At 37.3% G+C, this 19,064-nt stretch overlaps 1 protein-coding gene across 2 annotated transcripts in view; it reads right to left on the bottom strand.

Annotated features, from left to right (window-relative positions):
- Positions 1-19,064, bottom strand: part of oxsr1b (oxidative stress responsive kinase 1b) — a 47,987-nt gene that overhangs the window by 25,597 nt on the left and 3,326 nt on the right. For both annotated transcript variants that reach the window (XM_079862685.1, XM_079862684.1), the window contains exons 2-3: positions 8,934-9,046; positions 1,200-1,308 (exon numbers count right to left, since the gene is read on the bottom strand). In XM_079862685.1, the coding sequence (XP_079718811.1) occupies positions 1,200-1,308; positions 8,934-9,046 (222 nt within the window). The remainder of the gene's footprint in view (positions 1-1,199; positions 1,309-8,933; positions 9,047-19,064) is intronic.

The following is a 19,064-nucleotide window of genomic DNA, read 5'->3' as shown; positions in this document are numbered from 1 at the left end:
ATGCAATAATGCTGTGTGATATTGTGTGAGTCTCAGGCTGCTGCACTAATGCATCTGCTGTAATTAACAGCGGCCTCTGATTAACTCCGTAGGGGAGCTCCTGGAAAACTCTATTATCATTCTAAACGGCTCATTTGAGATCCTAATATAGCACTCAAAAACTGAAATACAAACGCATACATTTATTTCTACTACCAAGAGAAACCATCTATATATCTCGGCAAAACTTAATTTAATGTGACCTTTGATAGATGAATGACCAAATAAACACTACTGTTCAAACTTTGGTGTCAGTAAGATATGTTTTGAAGAGAAATTAATAGTTGTATTCAGCAAGAAAGCATTAAAATGACAGCAATGACATTTATAATGTTACAAAAAAAAAAAAAAAAAGCTCATTTGAACATTCTATTTATTAAAGAAACCTGAAACAAAAAGTATGACGGTTTCCACAAAAATAATAATCAGCACTACCGTTTTCAACATTGATAAGAAATGTTTTTTCTTGTGTAAATCATGTAAATCAGCATTTTTTTTTCTTTTTTTGAGTTTTGAAGGATCATGTGACTGCAAATTTAGCATTGCCAGGACAGGAATAACTTTTAAAATAACAGTTATAACAGTTAATTTTAAATTGTAGTAATATTTCACTATATTTTTTAATCAAATAAATGCAACCTTGGTGAGTATAAAATATTTATTTTATTTTTTTATCGTACCAACCCAGAACTTTTGAAATGTGGTGTATGTTGTTGGTGAATTGCACATATTCATAGCAGTTTTCTTAATATTTTTTCTTTCTAGAACAGCAAGTTTATTGGATAATATATCTCTTCCACAAAAATGATTAGGTAGCTATGATAACAGATGTGTTTTTCCACAAGCTAATCACACCCAACATAACTCTAAGGCATCACATGGTCATGTCTAATGACCTACAACAAATTCAAATAATTAAAACCGAACAAATATATTTGCTAACTACGGTGCTTCTTTTTCAATACATTTTTTTTTTTTTACTTCTCTCAAAGCTCCTTCAGATGCTCAAAAATCCACCAAATCAAGTCCTCTGAGTACACAGGATGTTGCATCAAAATTGGAATCGACATAACTGAATGGCTTTTTTTAGTGCTTGGATGCAACCAACTGGAAATTAAGCGATTTGATTGGAGGAAAAAGGACAGGTGGGCAGGACTTACCACCACTGAGCAGCTTCATGACCAACCACAGCTCATCCTTCACCACAAACGACGTGTAGTACGACACAATGTTGGGATGGTGACACTGGCTCATCGCCTGAATCTCTTTCTAGAGAGAGAAGGGAAAAAAACACAGTTAACCTATTTAACCAATATCCTTTCTGAATAATTCACAAATTGGATGAAACAACCAATCTGATTCCTTCAAGGCATCTGCAGGGTTTTTAAAATCCAATTTAAGGCTTTTAAGATGTTTTTCAAGACCTCAACAAATACAATTAATATCGTTTGGTAGGGGGATGTAGATCAATGTTTATGGCAACATCCTAAACCATAAAATGACTAAAAGTTTAAACAACTTTACCATTCAAATAATACAAGTTTTGACAAAAACAAGTTTTATAAAATTATAAACATCACATTTCAGCCTTTAAAACATGGTTACATATTCATATAAAATATGATTATACATAATACTCTAAAACCTTATTATTCTAAAAGATTTTAATGCACATTAGCTTGTTGATCTACCGGTAGCACTTTATTTTACAGTCCTGTTTCATATGTACATACTGTATACTTATTGTAGTAATTACAATAACTGGGTAATAAAGGTACTTACCCTGAACCTACCCCTAAACCTAACCTTAACCCAAGTAGTTACCTTATATTATTCAGTACTTTCTTGGCAAGTACACTGTAAGTACATTGAAAGTGTAAAATAAAGTGCAACTGATCCACCTGTTAACATTTGCAACATTGTGTGGAAGCTGTGTAAAATTATGAGTTGATTTTTACATTGATCTAAATAAAATGGAAGACGTGCTGAAAGAAAATGCAAATACAGTAGACAGACAGTAGATAGCGATGAGGGAAGAGCAGAAATATAGTGGTTTCTCCGGTTACCTCTGTAAATAAAGTAGCGCTGTTTTATTAGGAATTCTATGGAGGTAATATGAAAAAAATAAAAATTGCCATCGAAACTTTACTTGCCGAAAGTTTATTACATTAAGTCATATTGCGATTCCTGGTTTTTCATACCCACATTTAAGACATCTTGAAATAATAATCAAGTCTTTTCTTAATTTTATGACACCAAATTTGATAAAACGAAATTTAAGACTTAAGGACCCGCAGGGACCCTGTTCTTTAGAATGACAGTGTTAAACACTGGAATCAGTTCATGTGCTTGTCGCAGACTGAAGCAGCTCTCAATAAGGCATTTACTGTGTATACATACAGTCACATAGTATGTGGTCCAGAATGCACTGGGCCTCCTGGCTTAACCGAATAACTGAGGTGCCTCACAATGGTGCCATTCCAGATCTGGATTAATGTTTAAACAAGTCTAGCTCAGTTGCACAGTTGGCAAATCTTCAGGTTCAGCGCAGATATTTACGTACTTCAGGTGAACTAGTAGTTTTTATTAGCTCACTCGTATATGAAGCATCTCCAGCCACTTTCACCGACCGCAAAGCACGAACAAACTGTAAAAATAAACAACATCAATCCAAGAGTGCTATAAACACCACGACACCTTCACCTGATTGCCTTACAGCCTGTTCCAAATAACCAAGGTGTCCAAATAAATAGGTGTGTATGTTGTTACTGTCAATGTTCATCAGCAAAACGGCGATTATTTTAGCAATCGAAGACAGAAGGAAAAACAAGTAGTTTTTCTCCATCCCCTGTTTATTTGCTAGTCTTTCCATTTGACGGAGCAGTTAAAGTGAAACCCTTGCAGCTCGGAGAGACTGACAGCTGAGGTAATGTTGGCACTGAGGCCGAATCCATCACTCTGAGTGAGTTCTCCTCAAGTCATTTGATGGTGGGGGCTTACTAATGATATTATAAAGCAATTCTGCCATTTCTTTTCAGCTGTCAGGCCTAGTCTTGTTCAATTTGTTACATGCAAGGCAAAGCAATCAATAAAAGAAACTTAACTGCAAGCTTGATGCTAATGAATGGCTACATGAGTTTATACCTTTCCATTCCACCATGCTGAGCTTCATATTGTCTTATGCTGCTTTGTTAATATTAAACTGAATGGGGACCTGAGCTTTCAAGCTATTCTATTTTATAAAATAAAATAAAAATAAACATTTATTTTGAAAATAATTTCTTTACATGGATGAATTTCTTTACATTATTCGGTTTTACATTTCTAAAGTATAGTGTGTAAAGTTGCTGCTTGAACATCTGCAAAGTTACAAAGCACAAAGTCTACTACAAAGGGAGATATTCTCTATATCAGTAAGCACTGTTTCTGAACTCCCTGAAACAGTAGTCTTGAGTTTTATTCTAGAAACGTACACGTTACAATATTCTTCATTTAAATAATTCCCACCCAAGAAATACGGAAAAAAAAGGGACGAGACCTGGTTGAGTTGCGTTAGTCGAAACTTGAGTTGAGTTGCGAAACTAGCAATTATGGTAAGGGGAGTGACATTTCAGAAACACGCTCGAAGTGGTTGACCAATCACAAGACACTAGTCCAGCCAACCAATCAGAGCACATTGCGCTTTTCAGAAGGAGGGGCTTCATAGAGACAGGAACTAAACAGAGCGTTACTGTCAGACTGGGAAAAGAGGTGCTGCAATAATGTAAAATATGTGAAAAATAATGTGTATTTTGAACATTCAAGCATGAAAACCTCAGGTGTCAGGTGTAAATCAGACAAATTTAAACAGTCTTTTGAAATCACTACTCAATAATCCAACACTACATGAAAGACTGAAATGGCAGAAACTCAAGTAGATCAGCATACCTCAACTAAACATGTTCTAAAGTCTGCATACAATTTACACAAACACTTCCGTATTAAATTAACTAAGTTTGAATGCAAGTCTGGTAATGAAATGTAGCAAAACTGCAGCCATGTTGTAATTAAGTGCACCACTTTGCTTCAAGTAAAGGGTCGGGTTGCAGTCCCCTCCAATATAAAAAATTAATAAGAATAAGAAAACAAGCCATTTCAAGTTCCTGAACAACAACTCATGGCAGTTGAACTTTCCAAGTTGAATCCTCAAATGTCCCCGTGAACATGAGCCATGTTCTCCACTGACCCAAAAAATTAATTTACAAGTGCAATCATGTACACCAGTCAAGACAAAGCTCTTCCCGTGCCAACCCTGTAGGGTCACTGACACCCCAACAGTGGGCCACTGGGTATGTCCCACCCCTCCGTCCCAAAGCTGGATTTCATTCAACAATTTAGTCAGCTTTGGCTGGCTCCACAAAGGCTGTGTCCAGTTCCACGATAGACACCAGTTTGAGGGCGTATGAAAACAATAACGCACAGGACGGTCTTTGGACATTCAACGGCTAGTGCTCCATCTGCATTCTCACAGTAGTAGCCGAGGGTCATCTCAGCGTGGCTGGCCGATGTCTACCCGAGAGAGACAAAAACAATAGCCTGAGCAGGGAGGGTGACATCAAGAGACTGTTTGCCACCCGATTCGTGTACGTCCAGAGGACAATGAGCAAAGAAAAGCACTGAGACTCTTTGTCTGCGCTTATGTCACTGCCTTTCTGCCACTACGCCCAGTGGAAAAAAACACTTTCCTTCTTCCTCAGGGCAAATTTCTCACTTTATATTTGCTGTTCTCCATTATACATTTCTATTTGCATTACATTTATGTTAAAGCCTAGGGTAAACATTTGTCAATTTGTTTATTCATTTAAAATTTTATGCATCGAAACTATCCACACATTTATGTGCATTTTCTTAAACATATTCACTTAACTTTGACCCACATATATTTTACAGTGCCCTCATGCCTTTATGATACACACACACTCTCTTTCTCTCTCTCTCTCAACAAGCTCCTTTTTCATTAGCTCGAAAATCAGATAAAAACAGATCAGCAGGATATTTAGCTGATTCACTTTCAGAAAAGCACAATCATTTTTTAAGAACATTTCCTTTAAGATCCGTAAAAGGAAAATCGCTCTCCAGAATTGCATCAAAATACTACCTCATTTACATAAACACTGCTGCTGTTTAGTAAAACAAAAATGATCTGATACACAATAATAATAAGCATTTTGTCCAGTTGCATAAACTGAAGAAGACCATAATTGCAATTAAATAATTTAATAAAGAATTATGATAAACATTTAACACCTCGTACTGCTTCTGTATAATATAAAAATAATACTGAATAATAATAACCACAACAACAAATATTACTATTTTTTAACAATAATACTAATACTACCAATAATAATAATAATAATAATAATAATAATAATAATAATACTAAATATAATAATCGTGAATATTAAAATTATTATACAACAGGAATGTTTTGCATTTGGTCCAGTTGCAGAAAACTGAATTAAGGCATTTGACCATATCGCAATTTCAATTTTCAGCGTAATTTTGATTAACATTTAACAAATGATTATGATATACATTTAACATATCGTACTGCTTCTGTATAGTAATACAAAAATCATGTAATACTGAATAGTAATATAATAACCGTGTAGCCAAAACCATCATATTCAAAAGGCTGATATCTTTGAACATGTAGTTTGAATATATTATGAGTGACACATTCCTAGGCAGCCTAGATTATCTAGGAGAAATGCAGCGCATTTAACCACCGTCATCCGATGGCCAATTGGCAGACATTGAAGTCATGTGATTTCAGAAGTCCTTGTCAAGTCCCCGTAGAATAAACGCTGCAGTGGTACACAGTGGGTTCACTATAGATTCAGCTTGACGTCAATGGCACTGACAGGATCTCAGCTCAGTCAGAGAGGAAAATTGTTCCTCCCACCACAAAAGTCACACAGCTTCTGCGTTGTGACTTGTTTGGATTGTCCTGTTTTTTGTTGTTGTTGTTGTTTTTTCGCTGCTCCTGCATGTTGGGAAGAACTAAAGCATGCTATACACCAGCAAATTGGCCTGATCATAAGTGAAATTGACCCAAACCTTTGAGGAATTTCCTCAGAGTGCAGCACTTGATGCAGATTACATGCAATAGCTGCTCTCGCTCACTACGGGAGCAATCTGGCTTTAATTTAATGCCTCCTCTGAGTTTAAGAGAGCGCTCGGCATATCATAACGGCAAAGAAAGAATCAGAGGAAACCTGAACTGCATATTTTCCCTCTGACCCTAACTCTACAAGAATCTCCTGTTAACTTTCACCCAAGTCATTCCCAAGGGTTTACTTCAGTTCAGTTGGAAGAAAGTCTCCATTTACAGACTTTTTTCTGAAATATATGAGGGCAGGACTAGGGATAACATCTCTTACGACTTCTAACCCCGCTGTAGGACACCTGGATATGGGAAAAACTGAGATTCTGGTAGCCTCCCGCAGAGAGCTTGTAAATGAGGAATATGAGCTTTCCCAGTGAACGACCAAATCGGCTCCGCCTGGTCACGGGGAAATGTATGACCTTTTGAGCTCCTTGAGGAGTTGACAGATGAAATTAATAAGATGGGAAGGGGAAAGGATGTGTGTAGAAACTTTAGGACTCGTGTATGGAAACTTGAACTTGACAAGAATGTAGCAAAACAGAAATTGGTGTTTTAGGGCATTTTCAGACCTGTAAATCGGTTGCTTTGTTCTGAAACAAGGACTTAATGTTGCATTTTCTTCCTGGATCGGTTCGCTTTCACAAGTCATCATTTCAAAGCATACCAAAATGTGTTTATGCAAGTAAAATGTGAGTAAAACTGTTCTCTTATTGGTCAGAGTTCACCTGTTTACGTTCCTTTGAGTCATCCGTTTCTTTCTCATCTCAACCGAACCGCTCCAGAGTTTGCTTTCAATCAGGTTGAGACAACCTCATTCAGGCGATCTCGGAGCGATTGTTTTGGTGCGGATCTGAGTGTGTTTGCTTTGTTCATATATGCCTAAATGAACCGAACTAAAAAGAAAATGCACCAGGTTCCGAAACAAACACTCCAAATGAGCCAGGTGTGAAAACGCCCTTGGAACTGGAAGATTCTTTAATGACTGGGATGAAGTCTCAAATTAGTCAATGTTGTGATTCACACAGAAGTTGCAAGGGGAAAAATTCTGACTAGGAAATAAAAACTCTGTCATAAACCTGGAAAACAACACAGGGATTCCCTTTGGTCCAGTTAATAATGGTTTCCAGGCAATCTGGAAATGTTAGAATCCATGTGTTAGCTCTTTTCCTCGCATGAAATATTTTTGATTCTCATTTAAATTTCACACAAGGAAGTTTTTATAATAATAACGTTATAATAATACATTTTAATGACATAATTATGTTTTTACTCGTTTTTTGGAAACATAAACTGTTTACATCTTTCGGCTGTTTAAACGCTGATTGAGCAATTACACGAGACATGATACAGCTGTAAGTTGTACTGTATCTTTCTGATGTTCATTCATGTTTATATCTCAAGCTGTAACTAGTAATAAAGCGGACAGGACGATCAGTTCATGTGCCGCTTGAATTGAGGCGCCACGACAATCTGTCACGACACATTAAAGAGCGCCAAAGCAGTATTTATTGTTTGAATTTCACAACAAAATTTACAGAATTTGAAATAATAACTTTGTTTTATATCAGAAGTCACAAAGCTTATTGCGATTTATTGGATGAGAGTTGCATCACAAAGCTTTGTTCATTCATCAACTGAAAACAGCACAGACTGAAAGATCAATTCTTGGGATTTAATCGATATTGGTTCTTCAAAATGAGAATGGATTCAAATCGAGAAATCAATATTTTTAACCCATGTCAGGCGGAAACCTTGTATCTCCAAAAACGCTCATTTTCAGAAAATGGAAATAAAACCCTGTATGTTAAACACGGCGCTGTGAAAGTTGATATTGTGGCTTTATACTGTATGTGGTCAGACACTTGCATGTGTCATTATTTTATTAACATTTTAACGAAATCAAGCTCAAATGGACTATGTGGGTGCTATTTTTTTTTCTGTCATTTTGGCCAAAAACAATCCATGCAATTTAAGATAAAACTGGCTATAGGACAAATGCTAGACTAAGACACTCTTCTCTGCTCCTCAAATACATAAAACATTAGCCTATATACATATATAGATATATATAGTGTTTATTGAGTAAAGAAAACACTATTTATTCAAAGAACCAGTTCTTTATTTACCCTTGCATTGCAAACAAGCATATCCAAGTCCAAAAATATGTGCAGCACTGAGTTCACGATAGAGGCGGGGCGGATTAGGTTTTACCGACAGTTTGAGGATCCAATGGAGTTACAAGGTTTAGTCACACAAGCTCTTTTTAATACTTTTCATTGGTTAGATAATTGCAAAACCCACAGACAGACGTAAAGGGTAACCGATAGTAATGATTTCTGAAAAAATAAAGGTTTCTACCCAACAGCGACGATTTTCAAAATCTGTTCCCATTCCCCAAAAACACATACTGAATGTCGATAAGTTGTGTCCATGCATTACAATCAGTCCTGTATGGTCATTATTCAGTGTCAGCTCATTAAAGGTGTTGGCATTTATGAGCCATGACTTATTGAGTGCTATTTCTCATATGCAGCCTTTAAATGTTGCACAGATGGGATCATATCCAACAGGTTTCATACATTTAAGCAGAACATGTGAAACTCCTAGAAATGTCTCTAATCGTAAGTCGACATGAAATGGAATTCAGAACCCATGTTACTTCCATTCTTGTGATAGTATCTTCAAACGCAACAAACTAAACAACAACAGGTGCCATTTAAGTATGTGGTAACAAGTTCAATACCAGGAGCTCATCCATGCTTGTCTGACATTTTTCCAGATTGATGCGTTTGATGGCGACCTTCTCCTTCCTGGGCACACAGTAGGCAGCCTGGACCACAGCTGTAGCTCCACTCCCTGAAACACACATGAACGCATGTTAAACTCAGAACATCAGGAGCTGCATGGGACATAAAGTCATGACAGATAGGAGAATGAAGAGGAGAAACTGACGGTTAGGTTAAACATTACACATAAGGCGTGAGGGCTGGGTAAAAAATATCAATTTCTCGATTTCAATCGATCGTTACCGAAATCCGTATCATGTCTCGTGTAATCGCTCAATCAGTGTTTCAATCGCGAAAGACGTCAATAAAACAGCTTGTAAAAAATGTCACGTAATGTCACATTTAGGCCTACCACAGAAAAACCATATTCAGTGATCATAAACTCAATAGTCAGCTAGAAAAATGAACTCTAGAGAGGAGCATTTTGCTAAATATGTGCATCATATTCATTACAATTTTTAATGTTCTTCATGCATGCTAAGTTTTTATGACAACCAATATTTAAATTTTGAATTGGAATAGAAATAGAATTATGTAATTGTAAAGTTAGTATTATAACTATTATTATAAAACTTCCTTGGCTGTAATTTGAGTGTTTGCAGATGAATCAGTTCATTTTAACCTTCAATATTATAGTAATGTTGTACCAACTGACTCCCTGTATAGTTTACAGCATAAGTTGAGTTTTTTTTTCCTTGAGAAAATTTGCCATGTACTGTACATGATATATATCTAAATAACATTTTATTTAACTGAAGATCTGTCAAATGTAAGAATAGAAACTTTAATGGGATTATAACAATAACTTAATAAAAATAAACTTAGTGGGGGAAAAAAAAATTAACTGACAGCTCAAACCGAGATCAAAAAGCTGATATCGACAGAAACATCACTAAATATTATATACAATACAACACTATATTAAAGGCACGGCTAAATGTGACGTATTTTATTGGGTTTATGTGAAGTTTAAGCTCACTTAAATAAAAAAAATAAAAAATTTAAGCCTAAATTAAATTATATTCGGTTTCATTTCATTAATGTCGAATGGCTATAATTACTCATTTCATCCACAAAAATGTAGAAAAAATATCATTTAATAGAGACATCAGTAGCTGTATTGGTATCAGTGATACGAGCCTTCACTCATAGTACTTAGTAAAAATAATGATGCCATTAAACATGCATTTAAAATAAACACCAACTTTATTTTGTTTCTACATTAATTTGGAGATTCAATGTAAAAATATGTATTAAAATCTAAAAATATATTGCAAATTTGAATGTGAAAAATTTGTGATTTGTTATTTTTTTTCTGACAGCACTAAAATATAAAAAAATATAAAAATCATTCATAACAATTCAATTAATTTAAAACTAATAAAATATTAATCAAAATAATATTTATATTTAAAATGCTGTTATATTAAAATTGTTATACTTTTTTGTTGTATGAATGACAAATGTTTATTACCGTGTCAAAAAGCAGAAATACAATAATGATTGGTTCTGCACATCGGTTATAAGACATTTTAACAAAGAGATTATTGCTCATTAAAAACAATAACATCTATCTCCAGCCATTACACTTACTCCCTGGGAATGTGCTAAATAAAAGCTGACAGCTAAATGCTAAATCAAAACATTCCTCTGTCACTGCAGCATTGGACATTTATTCGAGAAGACTATTAAATCCTAACAGACTATAAGTCGAAGGATTTGAGCGCTATACTTGGCTTTCAACTTTACTGCAGAGGTTAATCTCCAGAATGCTTTAATGAGGTTCTGTTCATGGCACCACAGACTGGCACAGGAGAGAAAGCAGACAAGACACTTCAGGAGACAGTTATCCTTGAGAACGCAAGGTTGTCCTAGTCCACACATCCTGAATAATAGAAGACAAGACTCTACGGGGGCTCGAGACCCTCGTAAATCAGCAAGCACCTATGTTTCCACTGCGAGCTGAATATAAATGACATATTATTGTGCTGGTATGAGGCAGAGGGAATTTTTTTAATCATCTTTAATCAACTACTCAAACTCCATATGGCCTAATAATAACAAAAACCTCATTGTTTAGCATTTTGATTGCACCAGCAGGGCACCATGGATTAGGGGAACAAATCTGACAACAATTCTCATTTTCTGAACTGAACTGGTTTGACTAGTTTGTGTACAGCCAAACACAGTCAATGGAGAACTTGAAGCACAATGATGAGACTGAGCTGAAGTAGTATAGCCAAAATGTTACTAAAATGTGCTGACAGCAATCCCATTAATCACATCCTGGCCTCCAGACGGATGTTGGTCCCCAGCATTGGCCCTCACAATGCAAGCCGTGAATACTACAGTACAGGTCACCCGGGATGTTCACCGTTCATCAATCAGAGAGCTATATTTGAGACCCTATGCTATACATTAAAGGAGCACAGTGCACATGATGAATAGATGCCTGTGCCAACAGCATGAGTTTAAGTATAAACTCCTACAGACAAACAAACAATCGGTTGTTAGGGATGATTCAGGAAAGAATGTACTCAATTTGGCATGAAACAGAAGTTGCAATAGTCTTCTTCTCTATTGTGATGTATATTCAAGTAAAACGGCTTCTCGAACAAGAAAAAATGTAGGGTGAGACTTGATAGTTGTGGTTTGCTATTGCCGTGATCTCAGTAAACGTCATCGGAAAAGAGAGAATTAAAAAAAAATGTGCATGAATACATCATTTTAATTAAATGCTGCAATATTCCATAAAAATAAGAATTGTCCATTTTGATTTCATGGCAATTATCATCAGCATTGGTCGATATGTAATTGTGTACCCTCATGTCCCCCATTAATTTATTCTGATAAATAATCAACAGCTCCCAGTCAGCAGTGGTGAGAATTGGTCCAATAGTGGTCCGAGGAGGGATAAACCGGCGACAAACACAAGGCTCCTCGACGCACAAGGGCAACAAAGGCAATCCCGTCTGGTCCGGGTCAACAGAAGGTCTACTGTGGCACAAGTCACACAAAAATGTTTAATGACGTTATGGAGGAATGTGTCACAACAGAGCTGTTGCTGGGTAGCTGCAGACCAACCAGAGTGTCTATGATGATCCCTGTCCACTGTCCAAAGCGCCTACAATGGGCACATGAGCGTCAGAACTGGACCTTGGAGGAGTGGAAGAAGGTCGCCTGGTCCGATGAGTCCCGTTTTCTTTTACATCATGTGGATGGCTGTGTACGTGTGCGCCGTTTACCTGGGGAAGTGATGGAACCAGGATGCACTGTGGGATGACGACAAGCCGGTGGAGGGAATGTGATGCTCTGGTCAATGTTCTGCTGGGAAACCCTGGGTCCAGCCATTCATGTGGACGAAAATTTGACACGTGCCACCCACCTGAACATTGTTGCAAACCAGGTACACCCCTTCATGACAATGGTGTTCCCTGGTGGAAATGGCCTCTTTCAGCCCCCTTCCACACTGCACTGTTCAGGAATGGTTTAAGGAACATGATGAAGAGTTCAAGGTGTTGCCTTGCCTCTAAATTCCACAGATCTCAATCTAATTGAACATCTGTGGGATGTGCTGGACCAACAAGTTCGATCCACAGCGGCTCCACCTCGCAACCTCCAGGACATGAAGGATCTGCTGCTAACATCTTGGTGCCAGATTCCACAGGACACCTTCAGGGGTCTGGAGTCCATGCCTTAGCAGGTCACAGCTGTTTTATCATGTGGAGGACCAACAGCATATTAGGCAGATGGTCATAATATTTGAAACTTTTGGATCATCAGTGAACGCTGCTGTTCTAAAAAATGTTCTTTGTTTAAAAAAGAAAGAAATGGTTTTACTTTGCAAGGATGCATTCAATTTCAAAAGTAACAGTAAATACATTTATAATGTCATAAAAGTTTTCTATTTAATAAATGCTGTTCTTTTGATCTCATAGAAAATAGAAATAGAAAACAAATATTTTAAACTAATAACATTTCACAATATCGCCGTTTTTAATGTATTTTGATCAAATAAAAGCAGCATTGGTGAGCATTAGCGACTTCTTTCAAAGACATTAAAAAAATCGTACTAACCCCAAACCTTTGAACGGCTAGTTTATATCAAACGTTTAATATACTCGTTCAAGCGCTCTCTAACTGTTGATGCTTCTTAACTTCCTTCTGTCTCCAATAAACGTGTCAAATATCTCACACAGAGGGAAGTAATAAAACAGCAAAAGCAGCCTAGCAACCCAATAACAAATATAATAAAGTCAAGATACTTCATTATATAAACATAATAAAGTACTGAAAACAACCTGTGAATATCAAAGACGTACTTTTATATGGTCAGTTATTAGACGTTAATATTGCAGGTGTGTCGGGTGCAATAAAGTGCTGATATGTTAGTGTTCTCAAGTTTTCGCCCTAGTCGAAAATCACTACAGGATTTTACGGAGGCCTGTTGCTGCTTTCTTAATCGAATGATTCAATATTACGTTACCAGGTTACGGGCCTAAGAAAAATTAAATGAAGAACCACCAGCTGATGTTGTGTAGCTGCTTCCCTAATTATCCGCAGAAAAAGAGGATATATGCCTGGTTTTATTCAAGGATTTTGATTCATTCTGTTCGATTCATTTGATTCATTCAGCCAAATGTTTACCAAGATGCGCAGACAGTGATCTGACCACAAGTGCCTGGAGACTGAAAAATACCAAATGTATCTGATCCGAGGTTTATAAAATCTGAATTATTCATTTCTTCCTCCTTCCTACTTGATGTCCCATTAGAAAGGATGTTAACTTCATGAGGAAGTTTAGGAGGAGATAAAGGACAGGTTTATGCTAGCCTTCAATTACTTTCCAGTATCCATTAAATGGTCTAATGGGGAGTACGACACTAGATTTAGGAAAGTACATTATGGAAGACACAAGTATTGAACAAGTCCAAATCAACCGGTCATAAAAGGACAAAGTGTGGAATTTGACTTCTTTGCGATACACAACCCAATAGACCAGCATCTGAAATAGGCTGAGGTCCCTCAGAGCGGTGTGAATGTGTTCCTTCATGCATAGCTCTCTGTTTGTGCTACCTTGAGTCAGCTTGTTCTCTCAGGAGTCCTTTATTACATTTCCTAGGCTTGCATTCCACACACTATTCTGGGCCGCACTGAGACATGTCACACTTAGGGAGCTTCGCACAAGAGAAAAGCTCTGATGGAGCACTTGATGCACAGGAATTTATAAGATTCACTTTGAGGGCGAATTGGATTTCGGAAAAGAACATCTGGACAATTGGTGGAGAATGTAGCAGAAAAAGACAATCGCAAAACATTCGAAATAACATTCGCAATGATAGCAAAACATGTCTTCACATACAGCATGACAGTCCAATTCCTGAACAAATGACTCACATGAACTGTTCTATTTAATGAATCAAAAACATACAGTGCAACTGGTGTAGCCTGATTCAGAAACTGAATATATGACTCATATGAACTGATTCTTTTTAGTGACATACAGTACAATCACTGTAGTCCGAATGCTGAAGAAAGATAGTCATTTGGTAAATGGTAAATGGACTGCATTTATATAGCGCTTTCACAGACCTATGGCCACCAAAGCGCTTTACATATTGCCTCACATTCACCCATTCACTCACTCATTCATACACCGACGGCGGTGTCAGCCATGCAGTCTTGCTCATGGACACCTCGGCACTTGGTCAGGTGGAACCAGGGATTGAACCACCAACCTTCCGGTTTGTAGACAACCTACATGAACCACTGAGCCACTGCCGCCCCCATTTGAACTGGTTCTTTTTACAACCTCTCTAAAAGCATATAGAACAGCAAGTGTAGTCAGATTCATGAAGAAAATATATGTGTTCGACTTGAAGTGGCACTGCGCAGACTGATCGACGTATAACAATACCACAGTAGTGATTCGAAAGCATGGGTCTCGCATTGTCATACAGCGCGCATGGGGCGGTTCTAGACCGTTTTTAGGTGTTTTTTGTCTGTCATCTCAGCCCCCCTAAAACTATAATCGCCTATCTCAAAGATCGAGCCAGTATTGCTTAATTTGCTTCAAGAAAGTTTATAATTTTCACGCGTTTTAAGTCTTATCAGTTTAAACTTTCAAGCGCAAAACGCAGTGAAATTTAATTAATTCCGTACTCGCGTGCTAATGGATTGTTTGTGTCCATATTTTTGCTTTTTAGCAATTAAGACTAGTAAGACTAGTATCATTATATAATTTATAAAGTTTTTGTATTGACTAATTTAAGCACTGGTAGGGTATTATGACTTAATGTGTAGCAAGAGACCATTGCTATATAGTCTCACTAAGAAGGGCTAAGCCACCCTGAAGACCGAATCCTAGAACCGCCCCTGTCATACACCGATCGGGTTGCACAGCGCCACTTCAAGTTGAACACACCTAATGACTCATATGCTCTTAAAAGGGAAAAAGAATTTCCAACTCAAGGCAACATTGATAAACACAGCTTCTTTTTCGCCTTACAGTCTCAGACTGTCAAACAGCAGTAATCAAACATTTCCAGTCTAGAACAGTGAAGGACTGTGGACGCCGAGAGGAACAGAGCACGGGTCTGACTCCATCCGAGGAGACTCTGTGCTCTCTGAGGTGGAAAAAACAGCTAGGATCAGTAAAATAACAAGACTCCAATTCCCCTGGGAAGATACCAACACAATGGTTCAGCTGAGTATGCTCCAAACTTCAGCGGAGAGTGGAATAAGAGAAGTACCCGAGAAATCCTCCTGGATTACATGGTTTAATACAAACGGATCCAGCTAAAACAAATCTTTGTCTGTGATTAACAGTAACGTGGACGAAGCAAATCTGACAAACCCATCCTTGGCTGGAAGACAAAAGGAAACGTTGACTAATTTCAACTCCATTTAATGTCACGCTTTTAATGGAAAGAACATGTGCCTGCCTTCAGTTTCAATTCTATGAAATTAAAGCTGTTCACAAGTTCTCAGAATTGCAGTGGGAGGTGAAACATACTGTTCTACACACTGCATTGTGTTTACAGCCTGAAAGTGGATGGTAAACTAAACACACATGGCCTATATCATAACACTGCAATTGGGTTTTAGAAAAAACTGGCGAAACATTTTCTGCTCATATTTTGATGAATGCCCAGTAAGTTCTGAACAGACAACAAAAAAAAAAAAAAGTAATGTAGAGGTTCTGTCAAAATGTTAATTGCTGCAGTCTATTTTTAAAAGGTTTCATTAATTTGAAGGATTTTTTTTAAATGGTTTGAATGAATGATTCAATGACTTAGGCTACTCATAAATACTTCATTTGTTTCGTTACTGGATGAAACAATCTTTTCTTTCATTACTAGATCAACCTTTTTGAACGAATCTCTTGAATGAATGATTCAATGACAAATACATCTTTTAACAGTCACTTGTCGCCATCTAGTACCGCAATTTGCAGACCAATTACGATGTAATTGATATAATTGTTATTTGAAGCCCAAGTTACTTTCAAAACATTGAATTACTCGATTTTGATCGCTACCGTCAGTGTTCATATCTGAACTAAACTTTTATCCCAGTCCGAACACTGTTTGTAAAGCTGTTTCGTACCTATACATGACAACTGATTTCTCTGGGTCAGTGGCAGCGCGAGCACAGATTTGAATGTTTCAATGTGAATCTGTCAAAGGTTTACTAGACACTGACGAATCGCTGTCATTTAGGAATGAGATTGTGTGGGTGGTTGATTAATCGTGCAGCTGTTTCAGATAAGTCACCTGACTGTCATATATAATCCACCCAAGTCCTCCTAGGAAGTAGTTTTGTGCAGGTAATTAGCTTATTTTGTTGTAATTAAAAAAAGCCTGACATTAGCCCCTTTTACACATACAGTCTGGTTAAAACCCACTTACTGGTATATTAACGGTAAGAGATCATGTGTGAACAGGACCTTTTCAAAAAAAAAAAAAAAAAAAAAAAAAAAGATAAATCGGTTCTGCTGTTTACCAGTAAGTAAGGGATAATGTACATCCAGCTGGTTGTATCCCAGAATAAACCCTGACAAGGTGATCAGGACCCAGGCGCGAAGCAGATTTATTAGGTCTTTGAATGCAAGGCTTCCGAAAAGAAAGCAGTTGCTAGCAAGCGTCAAGTTCAGTTGCTAGCAAGCTCCGCAAGTTGCTCATTTGTCAAAGTCTAAAGTTCCATTTACAAGTGGCTAAATATGTCTTTCGTCCAACCTTTAATGCATGTGTTTTTCCCCAACCCATTTTATCATCCACAAAGAAAAGGGTCTGATGACTTACAAACTATTTGAGGTATCATTCGTGTCCATAGAACAATGGTGGAGGATGATTTATGCACTGAACATCAACATTTACGGTTAGGGTGTGTTCAGATCTCTAACCGTAAGTATGAGCAATAATAGAGATGCTTTGCTAAGCAGTAAGCACTATTAATAATTACAAGGTGGCTGATGAAAACTAAGTGCTTATTTTATTTCACATATAGACACATTCTTTTAGTGCATTTCTCTAAACCAAGTGAAGCAATACTTGGAATACAAGAAAACAGGGCCTTCATAAAAGCTGCTCTGGTCAGCAACTACAGCTTCCAGCTGGGCTCAACACCACTGGCCAGTTTACACAAGGATTCAGACACACAGAAATGCTTAGCACCATAAAATGAGCCCAAATAAAGCGACAGAAGAGCAACCAGCTCCTTTATTAGTCTATGCTTATCAAGCCTACATTATCCTGTAAATCAAGGCTTCTCAATTCATGATTCAAGAGATTTAGGATTGAATTCATTTTTTACCGAAACACAGAAACTTTCATTTCTGTTTTCATTTAGCCGAAAACTGAAGCCAAATTAAAGTTTAATCAAATAATCAAATCAAATTTAATCATCATCAACACTCAAATAAAAGCTGCCCTCAAACGATATTTAGGGCCCGAGCACCGATGGTGAGAGGACCCTATTGTTTCTGCTCCGTTTATTATTATTATTGTTTGAATTTTGTGATGAAAACGCAAGAATTTGAAAGCTGAGTTTGTTTCGTATCAAAAGTAACAAAGCAAAGGGTACACAAAAAATTTCCTGGGTTATTTTTTACCTCTACTTGGATGGCAAGGGTTAGGGTTAGGGTCATGCTATAAATAATGCACAGTCAAGTTTTGTTCCCGCATCAACTGAAAACAGCATAAGCCGCCTTTCCACCGAATTTACCCGGAACAAGTTGTCCCAGGAACTTTTTTTCCCCCCAGACATGTTGCTTTCTGTCTAAAGGTGAAGATTAGGCAAATTAGTCCGGTGACGTAGGACTGTACGCACCGCAACAGATTTTTAACCAATCAAAATGCATCATAAACTCAACCAATCATCATGTTCAGCGCCCAAGTCCCATTCCCGAAAGTTCCTGAACTTTGAAAAAGTACTACCTCGCAAGCAGGAACTTCATCGAGACCCTGGTTCCTGCAGTCGAAACACACCGAGTACCACCCCAAAGTTCCTGGGGAAAATTCCTGCGGTGGAAACGCGGCTATTCACTGTAAAAAGTTTCACGATAAAACGTGATAATTTAAGTTGAGAAAACTTAATTTCTTTAGGTGTTACCAATTGAAGTAATTTTTTTAAGTTGATCCAACTATTCACTTTTTACAGTGTTGGCTAAAAGACAGATTTTGGGATTCAAGAATTGATGTAAGAATCGGCTCATGAAAATTAAGTTTGATTAAAATCGAGAAATTGATATTGTCAGCAAAACCCTATACACAGCTGACGTTTACTTCTTGTAGCTTATCCACGCTGTGTGCACAAAATAGTTAGGCTACTAGCCATATTTCCATCCACCTATTTTTATGTGCATTTTGGGATATCACATAAAAAAAAGTACGTGCTCAATTTGAGTCAGATGCATTTTTTATCCGATAAGAAAACATGCACATAAACTACGAAGGAAACACATTTACCGTATGCGCATCAAAAAAGTCATGTGACTTAGTGCGAGGGGACGTCATAACTGGATTAACCAGCGGACCAATCTTGTTGCAAAGCATCTGAAATGCTGTTTTGGTCATTCTGAAATGACC

Source organism: Squalius cephalus, assembly GCF_949319135.1.
Source record: "Squalius cephalus genome assembly, chromosome: 25".
Lineage (NCBI taxonomy): Eukaryota > Metazoa > Chordata > Actinopteri > Cypriniformes > Leuciscidae > Squalius > Squalius cephalus.
Note: the sequence above shows the minus strand (reverse complement) of the source record. Positions and strands in the feature narration are given on the sequence as shown.